We start from the raw sequence: 21,135 nt of genomic DNA on the forward strand, positions 1-21,135 counted from the left end.
AACGTCCCCGACGGGGTCAGCGCGCGTGCGCCCGCCGAGCTGCGGGACAAAGGGGAGGGACCCACGCGGCCCCGCCTCCGAGCGCCCCGCCCCGAGCGGCTGGGCGTGTGGCTCCAGCGACCCGCGGCCCGGGTCCCCGGCGCCGCCGCCGCCATCGCTATGTACCCTGCGGGCCCCCCGGCCGGCCCGGTCCCGCGCCGCGGCCGCCGGCCTTCGCTCGGGCCCCCCGCGGCTGCCCCGGCCCCCGCCTCCGCCGCGCGGCCGACCCCCGCTGCGCCCGGTCCGCGGCCCCGCGTGGCCGTGAAGATGGCCTTCCGCAAGGCCTACTCCATCAAGGACAAGCTGCAGGCCATCGAGCGCGTCAAGGGCGGCGAGCGGCAGGCCAGCGTGTGCCGCGACTTCGGCGTCCCCGGCGGGACGCTGCGCGGCTGGCTCAAGGACGAGCCCAAGCTGCGCTGGTTCCTGGAGCAGCTGGGTGGCGAGGTGGGCACGCAGCGCAAGAAGATGCGGCTGGCCAACGAGGAGGAGATCGACCGCGCCGTGTACGCCTGGTTCCTGGCGCTGCGCCAGCACGGCGTGCCGCTGTCGGGGCCGCTCATCCAGGCGCAGGCCGAGGCCTTCGCGCGCCAGATCTACGGGCCCGAGTGCACCTTCAAGGCCAGCCACGGCTGGTTCTGGCGCTGGCAGAAGCGCCACGGCATCTCCAGCCAGCGCTTCTACGGCGAGGCCGGGCCCCCCGCCCCGGGCCCCGCGCCCGGCCCCCCGGTCAAGGAGGAGCCCGCGCTGCCTCCCGGAGCCTGCTCCCTACCCAACCGCGCCCCGGCCCCGCCGCCCCCCGCCGAGGGTGGCTACGGCGACGAGCAGATCTACAACGCCAACGTCACCGGCCTCTACTGGAAGCTGCTTCCGGAGCAGGCTGCGCCCCCGGGCGCAGGGGACCCCGGGACTGGGGGCTGCGGCCGGCGCTGGCGGGGCGACCGCGTGACGGTGCTGCTGGCCGCCAACCTGACCGGCAGCCACAAACTGAAGCCGCTGGTCATCGGGCGGCTGCCGGACCCGCCCAGCCTGCGCCACCACAACCAGGACAAGTTCCCGGCCTCCTACCGCTACAGCCCCGACGCCTGGCTCAGCCGGCCTCTGCTGCGGGGCTGGTTCTTTGAGGAATTTGTCCCGGGCGTCAAGCGCTATCTGCGCCGAAGCTGCCTGCAGCAGAAGGCCGTGCTGCTGGTGGCCCACCCGCCGTCCCCAAGCCCGGCCTCCAGCATGCCCGCCCTGGAGGAGAGCGAGGAGACCCCTATGCGGTGCAGGCCGGAGCCTCTCGGCCCCCCGGAGGAGCTGCAGACCCCGGACGGCGCTGTGCGCGTGCTGTTCCTGTCCAAAGGCAGCAGCCGGGCACACATACCCGCACCGCTGGAGCAGGGCGTGGTGGCCGCCTTCAAGCAGCTGTACAAGCGTGAGCTGCTGCGGCTGGCTGTGTCCTGCGCCAGCGGCTCCCCGCTGGACTTCATGCGCAGCTTCATGCTCAAGGACATGCTCTACCTGGCCGGCCTCTCCTGGGACCTGGTGCAGGCGGGCAGCATCGAGCGCTGCTGGCTGCTGGGCCTGCGGGCCGCCTTTGAGCCCAGGCCCGCAGGGGACAGCGCTGGGCAGCCGGCACAGGCCGAGGAAGCTGCTGAGCACAGCAGGGTGCTGAGCGACCTCACTCATCTGGCAGCTCTGGCCTACAAGTGCCTGGCTCCTGAGGAGGTTGCAGAGTGGCTGCACCTGGATGATGATGGAGGTCTGCCCGAGGGCTGCAGAGAGGAGGTGGGCCCAGCCCTGCCCCCTGCAGCCCCTCCAGCCCCAGCCAGCCTGCCCTCTGCCATTGGGGGTGGAGAGGAGGAGGAGGAGGCCACCGAGTATGGAGGGGCCTCAGTGCCCACTGCCGGGGAGGCCGTGCGGGGGCTAGAGACAGCTCTGCGGTGGCTGGAGAGCCAGGACCCCAGAGAAGTGGGGCCACTGAGGCTGGTGCAGCTGCGCTCACTCATCAGCATGGCGCGGAGGCTGGGGGGCATTGGGAACACTCCAGCAGGCCCCTATGACAGTGTGTGACCAGGCCAGCCCAGTGACCTTTCTCCTGCTGCACTTGGAGGAAGGGGATGCACACAGCCTCCTGTCTCTCCTCTCCTCCCCCTGGGGTGGCCCACTCCATGGGTATGGGGTTACAGGAATCCAAGCCCAGCCTGGCTTGGAGGATCTCTGTTGGTGAGAGGTGGCCCTGCCTCACTGGCACCCCAGTCTCCTGGAGACGCAGCTGGAAGAGAGGCTCGGCCCATGCTCCTCCAAGGGCAGGCACGTGTGCAGGGCATACGAGGCACAGAGCCTGTCGGAACATTCCCGCTCTGGCCCCCGTGGGGCTGGGCCTCTGTCCCTGCACCAGTCACATGCACTGGACAAGGGCCTGACACTCCTGTCTGCTGTCAAGCCCTGGTGCTACGTGGTCCCCGAGCCACGGCGCGATCATCTCAGTGGCGAAGCACACCAATTGGTTCTATTTTTTTTTAACACATTAAATCTGTTTTTAAAGATACTCTTCAGAGGGGCCGTGAGAACGGGCCAGGTGGGCTGATCTCGGGCCACCCTGCGGTTGCTCTGGAGGTCAGAGGCAGACACCTAAGGTACTGGAGCATCACAGTGGAGTGGGAAGGGATGGATTCCCGTAGTCGGGGCTTCCTTAGATTCTGGGTACAACAGGGAGGTGGAGTTCCGTTTCCCTGGACTTTTAGTTTTTCCTAAGAAAATTCTGATCTGAACAGATCTCTTACTCCATGGGATTGGCAGCTGCCTGGATTTGGGCCCTGGTGACCTGGCCAATGGCAGGAGAGTTTTTCCCCTGCTTCCTCAACGGCCACAGACCATTTTGTCTGGCCCCAGGGCCCGGAGCCACCTGACATACCTGGAAGCAGGCCCTGGCACTAATAGCCACCAAGGCAATCCACAGTGCCTTAGCGCCACCCTCTTCGGGCTCTCCTCCCCCACTGCCTCTCAGACTTGTCTGCCTCTCCCAGTCCGTGGCTGACAAGCTGCCCCTGGGAGGCCTAGTTTGAAAGGTGGAAAGGGCCCCAGGGCCTGTCCAGCCCTGGTCCTGTTCTGCTTCGGCCAGGTCTAGGCTTAAGTCCTAGTGGCACTGGGGCCGGGGATGCCCATGCCTCCCCAGGTGGGGTGGGGGCTGCCTTTGCAGAGACGCTGCCCGAGCTTGCCTCCAGGTGCTGGCCCCTCATTCCCACCTGCCTCCAGTGTCCTAGCAGTGGGAACCTCGAGAACCCAGAACTTCAGAGTGCAGGGTAGGCCTGAGGCCTGCACAGGGAAGGGAAGGGTCGGGCTGTGCACCAGCTTGGCAGTGGGGCAGCTGGAGGGAGTTTCCCCAAAAGTGACTTCTGTACAGGTCCAAAAACAAACAGTTCCTTGGAACTACCGCAAGTCAAAAAATTTATACATATATATGTATATATCTATATCTGAAATCTGAGAGCTGAGGGAGGTGTGGAAAATTTGGGAAGAAGCAGACTCCCCAAGCAGAGCTCAGAGCAGCAGCCTCCGGGTGGGCCTGCTGAGTTCATCAGGCCAGCCCCACCTATAGGAAGAGCCTTTGGCCTGAACTGCTAGGAATGGTCTGCAGAAAGCCTGAGGCATTTGGGCCAGAACCTTCTCAGGGGCCCAGGCACCCAAGGTGGGGATACCACCTCTGTTCTGCCAGGCCTGCCTCCTGGGCTCCGAGGAGGAGCCGCTTCACGGCCACAGCGCCAGTCAGGGCTGCACACCTGGGCCTCATCTGCAGCTGGGGCCGCCCAAGCCCAGCTACTCGCTGCCGCTGCGTCTTCCATGAGGCTCTCATCTCCAGCCTTTCTTCCCGTCTTGGTTCTTTTGCTAGCCTGGGTCCCAGAAGGCTGGCGCTGGTGCTGGCAGACCCCGTCCTCTCATCTGGGTGCCTCTGTCCCGCAGTCCCTGGATGGTCACTTTCTGTAAACAAGGCAGTACTGATTTTTGCTATTAAAAAAGAAAAGCAGCCGGGCGCGGTGGCTCACGCCTGTAATCCCAGCACTTTGGGAGGCCGAGGCAGGTGGATCACGAGGTCAAGAGATCGAGACCATCCTGGTCAACATGGTGAAACCCCGTCTCTACTAAAAATACAAAAATTAGCTGGGCATGGTGGCGCGTGCCTGTAATCCCAGCTACTCAGGAGGCTGAGGCAGGAGAATTGCTTGAACCCAGGAGGCAGAGATTGCGGTGAGCCGAGATCGTGCCATTGCACTCCAGCCTGGGTAACAAGAGCAAAACTCCGTCTCAAAAAAAAAAAAAAAGCAGGTGCAGGCTGGTGGGGGCATTAGGAGGCTGTGAAGAGTGGGTCTGCCTGCTGGCATTTACTGGACGGGGAATCCTCCTAGAGGGCTTAAAAAGCATCTCCCTAGCATGGGGTGCACTGGCACACAGCGCTGTGTGGCAAAGGCTCGGGCCGCTGGGCCCCACTGCTCAGAAGGCTGCTTTGCCCATGCCTGGCCCCGAGGGCAGCCCCAGCCATGGATTCCCGGGGCCCTGTCCCAGCCGTGCTTCCAGCTCACTAACCCTCTCTGGGTTCTGCTCAGTGTCTGAAGTGATGGAAAGACCCCAGGGTTGGTGGCTGTATTGGACCCTGGGGGTGGGGGAACCCTTCGGGAGGCTCTTTCCCAAGGTTGTGCTGGTGCCGTTGCCTGCCAGGCCCTGGCTGTGGTGACAGGCTCGGGCTGGGGTGAGGCTGCATCTGCTTCCTCCAACAGCCATGACCGCCTTCGGAGCATGGCCTCTTGCTCTGGCAGAGTCTGCACATTCCCTGCTGGCACAGGTGGGCGGGGGCTAAGAGCCAGCTGTCCTCAGCTCAGATGGCCCCCAGACCCCCCAGCTCCTGTTCACTGCTCTTCCAGTTAGTGATCCTGTGTCAGCGTCACTGTTAGAGCTCCTGGGCTGGATGGGAGCTGGAGAAGGGAAGGCGCTGAGGCAAAGATGAGTGCAGGTCCTGTTAAAACCACCTGACCCACGTTGTCGGGGGGATGAGACCACTGCCTTGCCCCAGGAACCTGTAGGCTTGGGGGACTCCCTGGATGTCCGCTGAGCTGTGGATGAAACATCAGAATGTGGTGGAAAAGGGGAGCACCCCTGGACTGGGGGTGGTCCCGCAGGGATCTCAGCCCCTTACCTACCTAGTTGAGATGCCCATGGGAAGCGATCCCCACAGCACATGAGGGTCCCTGGGCTTGTGGGGCCCATGACCTGTGGAGGACCCTTCCTCTAACTGGCAAGCTTGTTTACAGCTGAGCTTGCCTGCTCGGATGGGCCCAGTGGCTTTATCTAATAAAGGCCAGACATGCCCACTTCGTGAGCATCCCTGTTGTGAAGTCTTATTTTTGTAACTCTTGATCCAATGCTTGGATCTGGAATACCCCTAGATGAATAGTTGAGGCACAGGGCATAAAAGGGGAACACTGATTAAAGAAGACTCCGTAATCCAAGGTCAGGAGGTTGAGACCATCCTGGCCAACGTGGTGAAACCCCGTATCTACCAAAAACACAAAAAACTAACTGCGTGAGGCAGCAGGCGCCGGAATCTCAGCTACTTGGGAGGCTGAGGCAGGGGAATCACTTAAACCCAGGAGGCAGGGGTTGCAGTGAGCCGAGATATCACGCTGCTGCACTCCAGCCTGGGTGACACAGCAAGACTCAAGTCTTTAAAGAAAAAAGATATCATGATCACATCCACCGTTTTCTATCTTGAGGAACATTTTTGCCTGGCGATAGAAGGCACAGGGGAGGCCTGGGTAACGCATGACCACAACACTCCCTGCCGTGCTCCAAGAAGCTAAAGGTGTGTCTGTCACAGGCCCTCGCCAGCTGGGCCACGAGTGGCTAGCTTGGGTCCTCCACCTCCAGGGCTGAGCTCACCTAGTGCCCAGGGCTCGTCAGAGGTCCCGGGGGGGACAGGCCTTGGCTCAAAGCCAGTGATTTCTCCTTGCAGATGGGCTCAGTGTGAATGCAGGTGGCCCTCAGAAGAGCTGTTCATGTTCCTTCAGGGGGCAGCCTGTGCCAGACCCCAGCCTCCCAGACCTGCCCAGGCTTGGCGCACTGTCCCCTGCAGTAACGGGGTGCAGGGGAGGCTGCAAGTCTGTGCCCCACAAAGCTCCCAGGTGATGTAGAGACCTGCAGCGGGTATGAAGGGGGCCTCTGCTGTCCACAGAACCTGCGCCATCGCCTGACATCTGTCCTTCAGCCCACGGGTCTGGGCCTCAGCTTAGATGAGGCAGGCATCAGAACTTTTTTTTTTTTTTTGAGACGGAATCTTGCCATCACTCAGGCTGGAGTGTAGTGGCATGATCTCAGTTCACTGCAACCTCCACCTCCTGGGTTCAAGCAGTTCTCCTACCTTAGCCTCCTGAGTATCTGGGATTACAGGTGTGCACCACCACACATGGCTAATTTTTGTATTTTTTTTTTGTTCTTTTTTTTTAAAGATGGGGTTTCACCATGTCGGCTAGGCTGGTCTCAAACTCCTGACCTCAGGTGATCCACCCACCTTAGCCTCCGAAAGTGCTGGGATTACAGGCGTGAGCCACCACACCAGCCATTTTTGTATTTTTGGTAGAGACAGGGTTTCACTGTGTTGGCCAGGCTGGTCTTGAACTCCGGACCTTGTGATCTGCCCGCCTTGGCCTTCCAAAGTGCTGGGATTATAGGCATGAGCCACCGCGTGCGGCCAGGAACCTGGTTTTATCCATCTCTGGTGAAACATGAGCTCACTCGGTGCTCTCTGGCATCTTTATTCCCATCTCCTTAGGCTGACCCTCACAAGTGCCAGGGCCAGGCTTAGACCAGTCAACTGAGTCAGTCTGCCCTGGGAAGCAGACGGGGGTGGGAGCTTGGGGATGGGCTAGGCTCAAGGGAGTAAGAGAGAGCAGGCGGAGGGCATAAGTCCATGGCCAGAGGCAGCTGAGCATGAGGGGTGGAGCGTGCAGCTCTCCTGCAGGTGCCCTTAGCCCTATTTTGCACTAGGAGATAGCACGGCGGAACCTGCTCCCCGCCTCGCCTCCAGAGCTTGCTGGGTAGAAGCTGAGAGCTGCTGCACTCATGGGCCAGTGTGGAACTAGAGGCCAGGGTGAATCTTGTGGGGCAGGGGACGAAGCTGAGGCCGTCTGGCCCAGACCCTCCTGACCCAAAGGCCCCAGAACCTCAGCCTTCGATCCTGGGGCTTTGCTTCACCCCCAAGTCCTGGCTTTCCTGACCTGCTGTCCGTCACGGAGATGTGGAGGGGCCAAGTCCCACTGTCAGAGGCCAGTGTGGTGGTGCCAGAGCCACGGGGCATTCCAGGACCCCTGACCCACGTGAGAGTTGGGAGGCACCAGAGCCACCTGGCCACTTGCCAGGAGCTTAGGGTCAGGAGGAAAGAGTGAGCCTGTATCCCAGCTGAAGCCGGGGTCTGTGTGTATCCTGGCTGGCCGGGGCTACCCTCCCAGACCTTAAGCCGCCCCATCTAACACTGCCTGCCTGGTGCCGCCCAGCACTGCTGCAGACTTGGCCCAGCAGCTCCTTCTCCTTAGCAGGGGAGAGCACACAGCCACCCTCTTCTCAGGGCAGGCTCCAGCTGCCCACGGGGGAGAGGGTCTTTTATACACACCCGGTATGGCTTGTGTCCCCTAGAGCTGAGATGAGACAGCTGGCCTAGCTGTAGCTGCATGGAGCCACCTGGAAAGCCAAAGGCAGGCCCCGGCTCCAGACCAGGCATTGGGCCAGCCGTGCCGTAAGTTCTGTTCATGGCCTTGAACAACAGCCCAACCATGCGGACACCTGACCAAGACGCCATCTCTTGGGCCCCTCAGAACCAACATTACAGCAAGGCAGGCTCACTGCAGCAGGGGCAGGGCCATTACCACAGTGCCTTCTGCCCATGGGGGAGGGAGGAGTGTCCCCACTGGGAAGGGCTCCCCCACCTACTGGAACCTCTCAAGTCCTGCCCCGTGCATTTCCCTGGGCAGGGGGAGAAGGAGCGGTTGGAGATCCTCCTGCAGGAGGGAAAGTCACAGTCCTCAGGGGAAGGGGCACAGGGAGAGTGGGGGCATGAAGGCGGGCGAGGATGGCCAGAGCCCAGCCTACTTCCCGCTGAGCTCCTTGGCCCGGCAGGTGGCAGCCTCCACGGCGCTCATGGTGGCCGCTCGTAGCCCGCCCCGCTCCAGGGCGTGGAGCCCGTACATGGTGGTGCCGCCCGGGGTGCACACATCAGAGCGCAGCTGGGCTGGGTGCTGGCCCTCGTGCAGCAGCATCTTGGCTGTCCCCTGAGGAAAGCGTGAGGGCCTGGTGACCCGGGGAGGTGGCGCGGCCCCCACTGTGCGGCCCGCCCTCGCTGCTTCCCTCAACCTCGGCCCCAGCTTCTCGAGCCTGCTATTTCCCTGCCCACTGAAAGTGGTACCGCCTGGGCCTTCTCAATGGTCCCCGGGAGCCACCCTCACTCACCAGCAGGGTCTGGGCAGCGATGCGGTGGGCCAGACCACTGGGCATGCCCATCTTGACGGCGCCCTCGGCCAGGGCCTCGGAGAATGTGCACACCTGTAGTACCGGCATGGTGGCGGAGGGATAGGTCTCAAAGCCGGGGGGCTCAGAACTTTCAGGAACAAGGCCCAGAGCACTGGCCATGGATGGCCAGAACCAAAGCCTGAGCCCAGGAGTCTGCAAAGGGGCTGGCCTCAAAGGTCCCCAAGGCAGTGAAGTTCTGGGGACAGCAGAGCCCCCAGTGGGCCTGGGACCAGCCACACAGGCCCCAGGGTTGGACTCTGAGGGCAGAGGCCGTCAGACGGACTTGGGCAGGCCCCCTCTTTACCAAGGGTGGGGCAGGGGACAGACAAGGCAATACTCACGAAGGCCACGCCACTGCCACTGAGGCCAGTGTGGATGTCAATGTAGGCTTCGGGCACCTCCTCGCACCGCCCACAGGCCTCCAGCAGATGCTGCAGGAGCTTGGCCTCGCTACTGCCCACGTGGCGGCCCCGCGTCATCACGATGGCCCCTTCCTGGACCATGCAGGGCAGGTTGGGCAAGACCCGCAGCACCCGTGTGTGTGGGGGCAGCAGCTGGCCAGAGAGAGGTTAGAATCAGGGAGCCTGTGGGACTGGGCCCTGCTGGGCAGGCCTCAGCAGGGGCCTCAGGAAAGGTCCACGTCAGCTAGCTGCAGGCTCCAGCGGCTGCGTCCCAGGTACAGCACCAGGAGGGAAGCTTAAGCTCAGCCACTGCCCCCAGCTAGGCCACCTGGCCACCTCTCAGGCTCTCTGGGAGGCTGCCTGCCATCCAAGCTGGCCAGCAGAGCCTAAGCTGGGACCAAGGCCTTAGCCCAAGGGACACTCACCTCCTCCAGGGTGCTCAGAGAGACCCCAGCAGCCACGGACACTAAGATGTGTTCAGCGGTGACCATAGGAGCCACCTCTGCCAGAACAGCTGGCAGGATGTGGGGCTTGGTGGCAAAGATGACGAGCAGGCAGCTCTGCAGCACCTCCTGGTTGGAGTGGGTGGTCTGGCAGCCCAGAGCCTAGCCAGGGACACCAGGACCAGGCCTCAGGGGCTGTGTGAGCAGCACACCCTCCTCACCACAGCCCTTCCTGCCGGAGGCCACACATTCCCAGGGTCCCAGGGCCTCTCCCATTGCAAGTGTCTAGACCACCCCCACTTCACCAGTGCCGAAGATTTACCCAGACTAGCCCTCCTCCTCACAGGCAGTTCTGATGTCAGCACCTCCCCAAGCCCTGAGCCCTCCATCCCATGAATATCCGTGGCGAGCACCCCAGCATGCGCACACACACATGTGCACATGCATGCACTCATGAGCATGCACTCACATACACACATGCACGCACATACACACATGTGCACACACATACTCACAAGCACACTCACATGCACATATGAACTCACACACATACACGCACTCACAAATGCACACAAACGTGCACACATGCACACACGTTCACACATGTACTCACACATGCACACACACGCACATGTGTGCACGCACCCCCACACACACACACACACTTTGCTCTGGCTCTCCACAACCTTACTTTCCTCCCTGTCTCTAAAATCCCTTTCCCCAGCCCAGACCAGCCAGTCTCCAAACTTCAGTTAAATAAGCCACCCCCCTGGCTCTGGTAAATATCCTAGTGGGACAGGAGCTAAGAGTTATCCTGAGCTCCCGAGTGTACGAAGAACCTGGGCTCTGTGCTCACTTGGAAGTGACATAGGTTCCTGTCTGTCGGTGCACTGGCCAGTATGTGCTGAGCTTCCACCTTCCCTGGAAAGAAAGAAAAGGAAGAGGGGTTGAAAGGGTAGGGTAGGATGGCAGTGAGGAGAGGGAGGAACTCGCCTGGCCTCTCAGGCTCAGCCACGCCTGGCCCATCCTAGGCCCCCTTCTGGTCTCAGGAACCCAAACCAGGGATGCGCCATTCACTGGGCCCAGGCACTCAGATCCACTGATTCTACTTGGCAGTCAACGTCCCTGACTGCTGCTGGGTATGGAGGCCAGGAGCTTGTCTCGTTGGTGAGGACACAGATCCCTGGGGCCTCTGCCTCCAGGGAAGGGAAGGCTGCCTGGAGCAGAAGGGGCAGTACCTCTAACACCGGGCTTTGGAGGAGTGTGGTGGGTACAAAGGCAGCTGATTGATTGGCCACAGAAGGCCCAATGGGGGCCCAGGTTCCTCAGGAGGGAGAGTCTGTTGGGATGTCCAAGAAGAGGCTAAATGCCTACTTGATAGAAACATATGCTTTTGTGGGGTACAGGGGTGGGGAGACAGGGTTAGATTTTGGTAAGGTCGAACAGGAAGACAGAAGTGTACACCACAACCTGAACACAGCAACTAATCATGACAGTGGCAGCCATACACAGCAGTATTAGCCTCAACACTACACATATATATCTAATCACCCTGTACAGCTCTGGGAGGCATGTAATACTGCCGGGTTTCACAGGTAAAACTTCTGAGACTCACAGTAAGCTATTTTCCGATTGATCATGACTCCTCTGGACCCTGAAGTATGGCTGAAGTCAGAGAGCCAAGAGTCACCCAGCTCTCCCTACCCACAATCTGCAGAAAGGCTTCTAAATGCCTGGAGAAGTGTATGATCAGCATAAATATCCCGGCTATAGAGCAGTGGTTCTCCACCGGAGATGATTTTGTCTGTCTCCTCCTCCCACCCAGGGCACATTCGGCAGTGTCTGGAGGCATTTTTGGCTGTCACAATGTGGGGGTGCTACTGGCAAAGGACGGATGGTCTGGCCCAGGTGTCCCTAGAGCCAAGGTGTCTGGGGAGAAGCCCTGCTGTTCCCCAGGAGAGGGGCTGGCGCGCAGAGAAAATCAAAGGCTGGGAAAGGTGAACCTGGCCAAGGCCACGCGGCCAGGAAGCCGGCCACGGAAGCGGCACCAAGCCACGTGTAACTCAAATCTTCCCGCAGCCACGTGAAAAAATTAAGAGTAAACAGGCGTGGTCCCGGCTGCGCCCAGCGCAGCGGAGGCCCGGATGGCTGGGCGCGCGGCCTCCGCCCCACTCTCTCGGAAGGACGCCTCCCTCGGGGCTGCTCCCATGCCAGGCCGCGAGCCCAGCACCGCGCCTCCCCACCTGCTCTAACGAGGCCCTGCGCGATGGCCCCCGCCATGCGACCGGCACCCACGAAGCCCACGCGCCGCGGAGCCGGCCCTGCAGCCGCCATCTTGTCGCACTGGCCGCCGCCGCGCTAACCGCCCATCCGCAGGCCGCGACCCGCCCACAGACCTCGGCCCCACCAATGGGACACGCCTCCCCGTGCCCCCGTCGCCGATTGGCTGCCGGGCCCGCACGCTCCGGGCCCGCCCGGTTTTTTGTCCGCACTCTACTGGTTCGCAAGGCGCGGGGGCTCTGCCTCTCGCTGCTTATTGGCCCGAAAAGGCTACACCGCCCCTCGCTCCCCATTGGCTGAGAGGAACCGAGGTTTAGCGGGGCGGGCGGGGCAGTAGCGCTCCGAGCTGCCGGGTCGCGGGTCCCAGGCGCGTGCGAGGGACGGATCTTGGTTTTTCGGAGGGGAGGGGTCGCGAAGCGGGTTGCGGGGCTGGTCTAGAGCATGCGGTCCCTGAGGCTCCGCCGACCACAGACGGGGGAGCCGCGGGGCGGCACTAGGGGCGGAGGCCAAGGTCACGGAAAGCTGGCCGGGGCCAGGGGCCTGAGACCGACGGGGAGGGGAAGGGACAGTGGGGGAGCGGAGGTGCTCGGGATTTTTTGTTTTTGTTTTTTGAGACGGAGTCTCGCTCTATCCCCAGGTTGGAGTGCAGTGGTGCGATCTCAGCTCCACCTCCCAGAGTCAAACGATTTCCCTGCCTCAGCCTCAGGAGTAACTGGGATTACAGGCGCGGGCCACCACGCCCGGCTGATTTTTTTGTATTTTAGTAGAGATGGGCTTTCACCTTGTTGGCCAGGCCGGTCTTGAACACCTGACCTTGTGATCCGCCCGCCTCAGCCTCCCAAAATGCTGGGATTACAGGCATGAGCCACCGCTCCTGGCCGTCATTTTAATAACACAAGAAAAATTAGGTTTGATCATCTGAGTCTGGTTTTGTTTTCATCATCCAATCTAAGGCTTCATGTTACAGATGTTTTGTTATTTTCTTCTGAAGCCTTTGACATTTCCTGAACTCTTCAGGAATTAAATCCTCTCATTGATTCAACATTTACTGTGCATCTGCAGCCTCTGGGCCCTGCCCTGGGCCTGGGCAAGACCACCACACAGCAGCAGATGGGACAAGCTAGATCACACCCTACTGCCCTGTTTGTTGGCAATGGAGACAGACCAGTCGGCACATGCAAGGGATGGCCAGAGTGTAAGGCTCTGAAGCAAATGACTCGGAGCGGGACGGAAAGCCACCAGGAGGCTGCTTCGGCCACCACAGCCAAGAAAGCTAGGTGGTGGACGCTTTGCACCAGCTCTCAGTGCCAGCAGCTGTCTCTCTTGCCACCTAGGATCCTGCCAGCCCCTTCCCAAACCGACTCCTTGGATTTTCTCCCAGGCCCCCCAGGCCAGTGATGGCTTGGGACCAAGGCTGTGGGGAGGTGGGAGGGGCCGGAGGCATCCAGCGCCATGCCATCATATATAAGGACAAAGCTCATCATAAACACGTGGACTGAGGCCAGGTGAAGAGGGTTGCTGGCTGAGTGCCCAGGGCCACAGTAGGTAAGAGGCCTAGGGGCATTCAGCTTCTCCGTCCCATGCCGGGCCGGGCTTCTGAGCATCGGCTGGGAGCCCTCAGCTGACCTGGACATCCAGCCAGCCACGGCTTGTGTCCAAGGCACCTCTCTGCTCTTAGTGGGGCTTCTTCCCACTGCTCTTCACCTGGCAGATCCAGGCGGGCACACAGGCACCACCCTCTCCAGGAGGCCTTTCCTGAACCCCCATGGGCAGAGGCTTCATCAATGAAGGGCTGTTGCCAGGGGATACACTGTGAAGGAGGCCAACCCACCTCCTGGAGCTCCAGGTCCTGGGATATTGGCATGAGGGGTGGAGGTCGAGGCAGGGCTCCCAGAAGTTTTCAGACAAAACACAATCCCAGCAGGTCAGATGGATGCTCAGAGAGGGGCTGAGAAGGTGCCATCAGGAAAGGTGTTTTGGAGGCTGGGCCATCCCAGCTGAGGCCTAAAAGGTGGGGAGGCCTTGACCCAAGAGGGGGTCAGTCTCAGGGAGGCCTGGAGGACACCTTGGCTTGCCAGACACAAAGGGACAGTGACATATGAGGTGAGTGGTTGACTGGGCACCGGCCACAGGTCTGGACTTGGTGCTGGGACAGGGAAGACACACCACTGCTGCCCGAATGAACAAAGGAAGAAATGAAGCAGCAGACGCGACCTGCAGTCAGAAGGCATCATGTGCATGAGGACAGCACAGGCCACCCAGGAGAGGGACCCTGAGAAGGGGTGGCCCAGGGTTGGGCCAGGAACCAGAGGGCTCTGGCCTAGGGGCTCCCTCTGTGTGAGGCACTGAGAAAGAGGGTGGCAGGCAAGCCGGGGCCTGGACCTCAGCGCCACCCTGCCTGCCTGATGCACTTGCCCAGGAACCACTCTGGACTTTGATGTCTCCCCTCTGAGAATGGCAGGGAGCAATGATGCCCACCTCTAGTGGCTGGAGCTGACCTGTCCAGCAGGCACCTGTTCCTCTCCATGGGACGAGGGCAGGTGAGGACCCACACCCAAGCCTGAGAGCCACAGAGATGAGAGGCCAGAGCCACCCAGTCATCAGCCTCCCCTCAGATCCATCCATGGGCCCCACTCAGCTGGCCCACTAGATCAGTTCCCCCAGAGCTCTCAGGCTGATGAGGGAGGCCTGGGTGAGCCCGGGTTCCTCAGGCCTGCAGGTGGCCTCATGTGGATAGGCTGGGACTGGCCCTGCCCTGCACATCCTTGTCCAGCTAACGGTCCATGCCAGTATCATTGCTGCCTGCCTGCTGCCCGCCCACATGCATGCCTTCCCAGCTCCAGCCTCTGCAGCCTTTCCACCCCAGGGAGTCGCCAGCTCTCAGGGGCTGAACAGCAAGCAGGGGGACAGTGAGTCCGGGTCTGGCCAGGCTGGGGGCCAGTGCCTGATTGTGGGGGACGGCTCAGCAGAGCTGCCAAGGCCAGGCCTGTGAAAATGCACTTTATTGGCTCCCAGGGAGTGAGATGCAGGATCAGAGTGGGCACGCGCAGGGCTGGGGGCCTGTGTGGGGAGCAAAGGGCCGGGCCTGCCCAGGCCCTGGTTTCCCTGAGGACCGTCATGAATGGAGGCCCCACTGGACAGACGCCTGGGGCTGCAGAGTGGATGGAACATGGGCCCAGGTCGCTGGGTGATGCCCTCAGCTCCTGGCACGGTTGGCAGGTAGTGGCCCCGGGGCTCAGCCGGCTGATGGTGTGCAGGCGCCCGCTGCTGCCTTCCAGCTTCACTTCCGGGCCTGCTTGTAGTTGTCAGTGAACCATGCACAGGTCTCCCTGACCGCTGCAGAGGGGGCAGGTGAGGGCCAGGGGCAGGGAGGGCCAGAGGCTCACGGGAGGAAGTGGGGGAGAGGCCTCACCCCTGCTCTGGTAAGGAACATGCGGGAGGGGGTAGGGGAGGCCATCAGGTGTGGGGGGGCACCAAGTAGAGGGTTGTGGGGCGGGGCTCACCCTGCTTGAAGGGTGTGAACCGGAAGTCGGGCAGGTAGGTCCTCAGCTTCATATTACTGGCTGTCTTCTTAAACTGCCCATCCGACTTGGTTGTATCAAACTGGACTCTTTGTCAAGGCCACAGCGAGAGGAGCACCTCCACTCCCAACCCCTGCAGCTTGCCCTTGAACCTCTGCCATTCCCAGGGGAAGCATAGCAGAGCCCCTCCTCCTGCCAGGGTGAGTGTCCTCCCTCCAGTGTCCCACCTACGTTGGCCCTATACTGGGAGGCCGATGAGCCCACCCAACCCCCTGCGCTGGAGCCAGAGGATACGGTGACCTCCCCATGGAAGTCCATAGCCTCCGCCACCGCCTCAGCTGCGTCCTTGATGGAGACCTCATCTTCCTCGCCCACTGCAGGGAGCCACTGGGTCAGGCCTCCCGTCGCTGCTGCTCAACTGCCCATGAATATTCCTGCTCCCACCCTTCAACCAGCCTCCCAGGACAGCCGTGGATCCTGTCCCATCATGGAGGAAGGGGGCTGGGGACTGTGGTGCCCACCTGAGAGGATGATGGGCTCCACCTCATTGTACTCCCGCAGGACCCAGATAACGAGCTGGGCCAGGTCCTAGAGCCAGACAGGCAGGGTCAGAGACCACGGAGATAGCCACAGGTCCCCTCTCCCAAACGCTCCTGCCGGGGAGTCCACATTCCTGCTCTTGTTCGGTGGGGGCTCAGCCTGGGGACCAGGGGTCCCTCCTTTCTCCTTCCGAGCTCAGAGTGAAACCAGTATCTTCTGGAAACATGAGCCTACGGGGCCTCCGTGAGGACCAGAGACGGCTCCTCTAGCTCAGCCCCGTCCCTCTCCTGGCCCCAGGCTCCCTCCTGCACCGCCTCCCTGCAGACCAGCAGGGGCAAGCCCAGGGCTCACTGGGGCAGGTTCTCTGGGGAGAGCTGTGCCTTCCTTTACGCACCAGTGAGTATATGAACTGCCTCCGCGGCTTCCCTGTACCCCACACCGTCAGGGCCGAGCCGCTGCCTGCAGATTCGGGGAGGGAGCGGGTGTCAGAGGCACTGGATCGCCTCCTCCCGAGCTGAGCCCGGGCACCACCGACGGGGTGGATGCACTCACTCTTGGCCAGGTGCACCTTGTGGATGAGGCCAGGCAGCACATGGCCATCCTCGATGTTGAAGTTGTCATGGGGCCCGAAGACGTTGGTGGGGATGACAGCGGTGAACGTGCAGCCGTGCTGCTGGAAGTAGGCCCTGCGGAGGCACAGCGTCTCCTGCCCTCGTCCTGGGACCGCGATCCCACCCAACGCTGCCGCTGGCCTCTTACTGAGGCTGGCATGAAGACCCGACCCGGCTGGCCCCACCCATCCCGGGGTCCTCTCTCCCACTCCTGGCTGGGCCTCAGGGGGACGGGTGTGAGGACCTGTTCTGCACGTCGATCATCCTCTTGGCATACGAGTACCCAAAATTGCTGCTGTGGGGCGGCCCATTGTGGATCTGCGGGGGCGGGAGAGGCAGAGGCCGCTACTTCCAGGCCCCGCCCACAGGCTCCCCGGCCCCACCCACAACCAGGCCCCGCCCCTCACCATGGTCTCATCTATGGGGTAGGTAGTCTTGTCAGGGAAGATGCAAGTGGACAGGCAGGACACCACCTTGCGGGCGCCCACCTCGAAGGCCGAGTGCAGGACGTTGTCATTGATGTGCACGTTTTTCCTCTGCAGGGGTGAGGCGGGACAGATCAGGCTTCCCAGGTCAGATCCTAGCCTTGGCCTTTCAGACGTGGCAGGACCCAAGCCTACTTGTCCTAACTGCTTCGGGACAAGGAGAGGCTCTCGGGCTCACAGACACCACTACTCTACCCCACAACAGGGCTGAAGGAGGGGCTGGCTCTGCCTTCCGGGTGTGAGAAGAGAATCACACCCCCAGCTCAGGGCTGGGCCCTACCCAGGAGGCTGCAGAGGTCAGGGCAGGTAGTGGAGGCTGGGAAGGAGCCCAGAGGGCCCAGTCTGGCCCTGGGCTGGGCTGGGTCTCCCACTCCACGGGGAAGAGGGCAGTCTACTTCCCCCCACCAAGCCCCACTTCCCTTGCATGAAATGGACAAGGTGTGGCTGGAGCATGGGGACTGGTCTTGGGAGAAGGGAGAGGAGGTGGCCAGGCATCCTGTTGAGAAGGCTGAGACACAGACAAGGAGGGCTCTGGGGTGACAGGCCGCTGGGCAGAATCTGGTCTGAGCCTCTGCTGACCCATGCCTCGTACAAGTCAGCTAGGGCAAGGCTGCTGCCCAGAGAGACCTGTGGGGCCAACCCTCCGGGGCACAGCTAGCCGGGGCAGGGCCCTTACACCACGCCCCCCTTTCCCCAGGCACAGGACGAGATGCACAGAGCGTATTTCGCGCCCCTGTACCCCAGAGTGTGTGGTGGGCCCAGCTCAGGGGAGCTGGGCCAGCACAGTCCTAGGAGCCAGAGGCTCTGGAGGCCCTGGGGACTCACGGGGTAGGAACCAGCTCCCATTCCTATGGTCGCTGCTGGCTCCTTTCAGCTTCCCAATGCCGCTGGTCAGCTCTACAGCTTTTCCGACTGGGCCAAGTGCCCCAGGCCCACCTGCATGCCCCTCAGCACCTCAGGGGCTGCCCCCACCAGGCTGTGCCAAGCCCTGGTCCTCAGGGACTTCCTGGGCTGGGAATGTGGGCCTGTGAGAGTGGGAAGCCCGCCAGGAAGTTCCCAGAACCTGGGATCCTGGTTTCCAGCGATTGCTGGGGCCACCCTCACTTACCCAGAAGTCCAAATTGTATTTGATATTCCGGAACAGGCCCCCCACCATTGCAGCAAGATGGATGACGTGCGTGGGTCGGACCTTCTCAAACAGGGTGCGGGTCTGTGCTGCATCCCTGGAGGGAGCCAGGCTGTCAGGAGGCTCTGGAGGGAACCAGCACCCCAGGGTTGGGTGCGAAGTGCAGGGACTGGGTGGGACTATGGCAGGAGGGACAGCGAAACAGGAGGGTGGCCCCAGGGCCTGGCTGGTGTGAGGGTGCAGGCTTCTGGGAAGAGATGGGAGGATGTTTGTCTAGGAACACAGCCAAGTACACCAGGCCAGGCCAGCCACCTGGCAGGGAGGACCCAGACACAGAGCTACTGCTAGACTCAGGAACAGGCCCAGCCTGGAGCTTAGTTCTAGGGTGCAGGGTAGGATGGGGAGGAAGGGCTGATCTGGGGATGGGCTCTCTCACGTGAGATCGGCGTCCTTGGAGGAGACAAACACCCATTCCTCTCCAGGAAGGCCAGCGCCATCTGCTACCACCTTCTGGATGGCTTTGCCCACCAGCCCAGAGCCCCCTGTCACTAGAATCCGCATGGACCCCTGCGGTTCACCCATGTCAGCTGCACCTATAGTGTCAAATAATGGGAGGCTGAGGCCATCATGCTCCCATCCTTTGGAGCCCCACTCTTCTGGGGCAAATGGTACAGAGTGAAGCCCTCAGGGAGGGGACGTAGTCCACTGGCAACCAGAAAGACCCAGCTGGATCGAGGCACCCCCCTCGTCGCAGCCCTGTTCCCCAGGGAGCCCTCAGGCTACAGCGCCACAGGGGTCCTGAGCTACCACTCAGCCTAGAGCAGCTGGTCCCAACCCACTGGACCAAGAAAAGGTACATTATACTCCCCTATGGCTGACAAGAGGGGAGGCAGACAACTTTGGGGCTGCGGCCCCTGGCGCAGGTCGTTAACACGGCTCGCAGCCAAAGTCCGCATGCTAGGGACAGGCAAGAGGCGGCGCCTGTGTGCAGCCCATGCCCACCACAGGCAGGCTGGTCCCGGAAAGCCCTGGGGAGCCAGATTCCTCCAGGGCAGGACAGGCCTCCGGGCGCAGCCACCCTCATGATCCTATCCTGGGAGCCAGAAACCTACTCGGGCTCCGCGGCAGGGCCCCAGGGCCAGCCCTTATGGGAGGGGTCCCTGCGCAGGCATCGCGCGGCTCCCCTGCATGCCGGGAGACCCCACCGCGGCCGAACCCCATACCACGGCCCCAGGTCGACCCCACGCCCCTCGATCCCAGACCCCCACAGCGTTCCCTGACTCTCACGGAGCATCCAGGGCCCAGACCGCAGATATGCCCCGTGTCACCTCACCTGCGTCCCGCCCCACCTCCGACTTCCCAACAGCAGCTTCCGGCCGGGTGCGCTCCGAGTTTGCGCAGCGCCAGGTGGGAGGCGGGGGGTGGGGCGGGGCACTCTGGGAAATGGAGTCCCGGCGACGCGCAGCGTCCTGGGCGCTGCCGGGACATGGAGTTCGCGGCCGCAAAGCAGCCTGGGAAGCGCAGTCTCTCCCGCCTTCCGTGCGCTGGCGGGACCCCGGGGGCGATCTGGGGCCGCGGCCTCCTCAGCGGGTCGGGCCCTGGCTGGGCTGATCCCCTGCTGGGGGCGGGAGACGAGGGCCGGAGGGCAGCGCCGCGCGGACGGCCCACGGCGTCGGGAGGAGCCTCGCGGGCGCGGCCTTAGCCCGACCCGGAGCAGCGCGACCGCTTCGGGAGCCGCCCTCCGCATAGCCGGGGCGCGGGGCTGCGGGCGCTGGGGCCGGGCGGGCTCGCGCTGCGGTGTCTCCCTCTGCTCCGCTCCCCTCCCGGGGTTCCGCCCCCGAACCCGCAGACCCCGTGGCCAGCCTCTTGGATTCCGAACGCGTCGAGGAGCCCGACTTGTCGTCCCGAGCACGTGCGCTGTCGCTCGCGCCCACGGCTCGTGCAGCAAACAACCGCGGATCCCGATGGCGGGTCACGATGGGCAGTAGCGGGTCACGGCGGGTCACGGCGGGTCACGGGAGGTCACGGCGAGTCACGATGGGCAGTAGCGGGTCACGGCGGGTCACGATGGGCAGTAGCGGGTCACGGCAGGTCACGGCGGGTTACGGGAGGTCACGGCGGGTCACGATGGGCAGTAGCGGGTCACGAGAGGTCACGGCGGGTCACGATGGGTCACGGCGGGTCACGGCGAGTCGAGGACGATCGCGGCGGCTCACAGTGGGTCTCCGTGGGTGGCCACGGTGGCGCTGCGAGCTGCCAGCTGCTCCTACCCTCCGCTGCCTGCGAGGCCGCTGTGTGTGGCGGAACCCCACAAGTGCGGGGCAAGGCTCTGAAGCCTCAGCCTGTTCCCATGTATTGATTTAAAAAAGAATTAGAAATATAGGCACGTAGTTATTCCTTTATACAGTCATGTATAATCTTATAGTTACTTATCGTAAAGATATATACTCAATATAACCTTTAATTTTACTAATGACTATCGGCTTATGAAGCATGGAACTGAGGTGACACTGTGAACAAAGTGACCCTAAGGCAAGCTGCCCTAAGCCCTCTGTGACGCCCGCATAAGGGCTGCTGGAGGGCGCCCCGGCTGTGCGCAGCGCCAGCGCTGGGGAGGAGATGCCCAACATGGCCGAGACGTCTCCTTCCTGGGAAGTTAGGAGAAAACTCCGCTTCTCCACGCTCTTGTTGCAAGGCCTGACGGCTGCCAGGAGGCGCGCAGACCTCCTGGGCTCAGCTGTCTCTATGTGATGCCGTGCTTCGGTGGTCACGTTCCATGTCTATTCTCACGCCCTGCTTCCGCACCTGGTTTCTTTTTCTTAAAAGGTAAGAATTAATGATAGTAACAGTCTTAGTGTCCTTGGTATTTCGGATAAATATGCAAAGAGCCCTGACGCATTAGGTTTTCTCCTCGCCTGGGCTACTTGAAAGTCCTGGTCCCCTCTATCTTTAAGACACGTGATTACCTGACGCTATCACTGACCACCACTACATCACCCGACCTTCCCTGCCCACTGCTTTGTACTCAATAAAAGTCAGAGCGTCCAGGCACTTGGTGCCACCGCAGGTCCCCGCGCTTTGCTTCGCAGTGGACCCCCAAGCCCAAACTCTTTTTTCTCTATCTCTGTGTCTGTCTTTTATTTCTACACTTTCTTGT

The 21,135-nt window shown here is 61.9% G+C and overlaps 3 protein-coding genes across 6 annotated transcripts; 1 reads left to right on the forward strand and 2 right to left on the reverse strand.

The window, feature by feature from the left end:
* The first annotated feature begins 159 nt into the window (after positions 1-159).
* On the forward strand, positions 160-5,395 carry TIGD5 (tigger transposable element derived 5). The gene has a single exon (XM_012461221.3). The coding sequence runs from the start codon at positions 160-162 to the stop codon at positions 2,089-2,091; it is 1,932 nt and encodes a 643-aa protein (XP_012316644.3). The 3' UTR covers positions 2,092-5,395.
* Positions 5,396-6,808: 1,413 nt separating this feature from the next.
* Positions 6,809-11,785, reverse strand: PYCR3 (pyrroline-5-carboxylate reductase 3). 2 transcript variants are annotated; one of them, XM_012461222.2, is made up of 6 exons: positions 11,659-11,785; positions 10,272-10,336; positions 9,398-9,577; positions 8,913-9,125; positions 8,512-8,604; positions 6,809-8,333 (listed from the first exon to the last, which is right to left on the reverse strand). In XM_012461222.2, exons 1-6 carry the CDS (start codon positions 11,747-11,749, stop codon positions 8,151-8,153), a joined length of 825 nt encoding a protein of 274 aa, XP_012316645.2. In that variant the 5' UTR covers positions 11,750-11,785; the 3' UTR covers positions 6,809-8,150. The 2 variants fall into 2 exon arrangements, with proteins under 2 accessions (XP_012316645.2, XP_064240749.1); XM_064384679.1 differs by lacking the exon at positions 11,659-11,785 and adding an exon at positions 11,031-11,491.
* Positions 11,786-14,681: 2,896 nt separating this feature from the next.
* Positions 14,682-19,387, reverse strand: GFUS (GDP-L-fucose synthase). Of its 3 annotated transcripts, none has more exons than XM_012461219.2 (11): positions 19,312-19,387; positions 18,415-18,571; positions 17,961-18,075; positions 16,775-16,903; positions 16,612-16,685; positions 16,309-16,442; positions 16,151-16,215; positions 15,738-15,804; positions 15,511-15,590; positions 15,199-15,298; positions 14,682-15,031 (listed from the first exon to the last, which is right to left on the reverse strand). In XM_012461219.2, exons 2-11 carry the CDS (start codon positions 18,558-18,560, stop codon positions 14,976-14,978), a joined length of 966 nt encoding a protein of 321 aa, XP_012316642.1. In that variant the 5' UTR covers positions 18,561-18,571; positions 19,312-19,387; the 3' UTR covers positions 14,682-14,975. The 3 variants fall into 3 exon arrangements, with proteins under 3 accessions (XP_012316642.1, XP_012316641.1, XP_012316643.1); XM_012461218.2 differs by having other exon boundaries at positions 19,266-19,387; XM_012461220.2 differs by lacking the exon at positions 19,312-19,387 and having other exon boundaries at positions 17,961-18,103; positions 18,415-18,565.
* Positions 19,388-21,135: the final 1,748 nt, after the last annotated feature.

This window comes from Aotus nancymaae, unplaced genomic scaffold, assembly GCF_030222135.1.
Source record: "Aotus nancymaae isolate 86718 unplaced genomic scaffold, 86718_ANA_hifiasm-v0.15.2.pri h1tg000036l, whole genome shotgun sequence".
NCBI lineage: Eukaryota > Metazoa > Chordata > Mammalia > Primates > Aotidae > Aotus > Aotus nancymaae.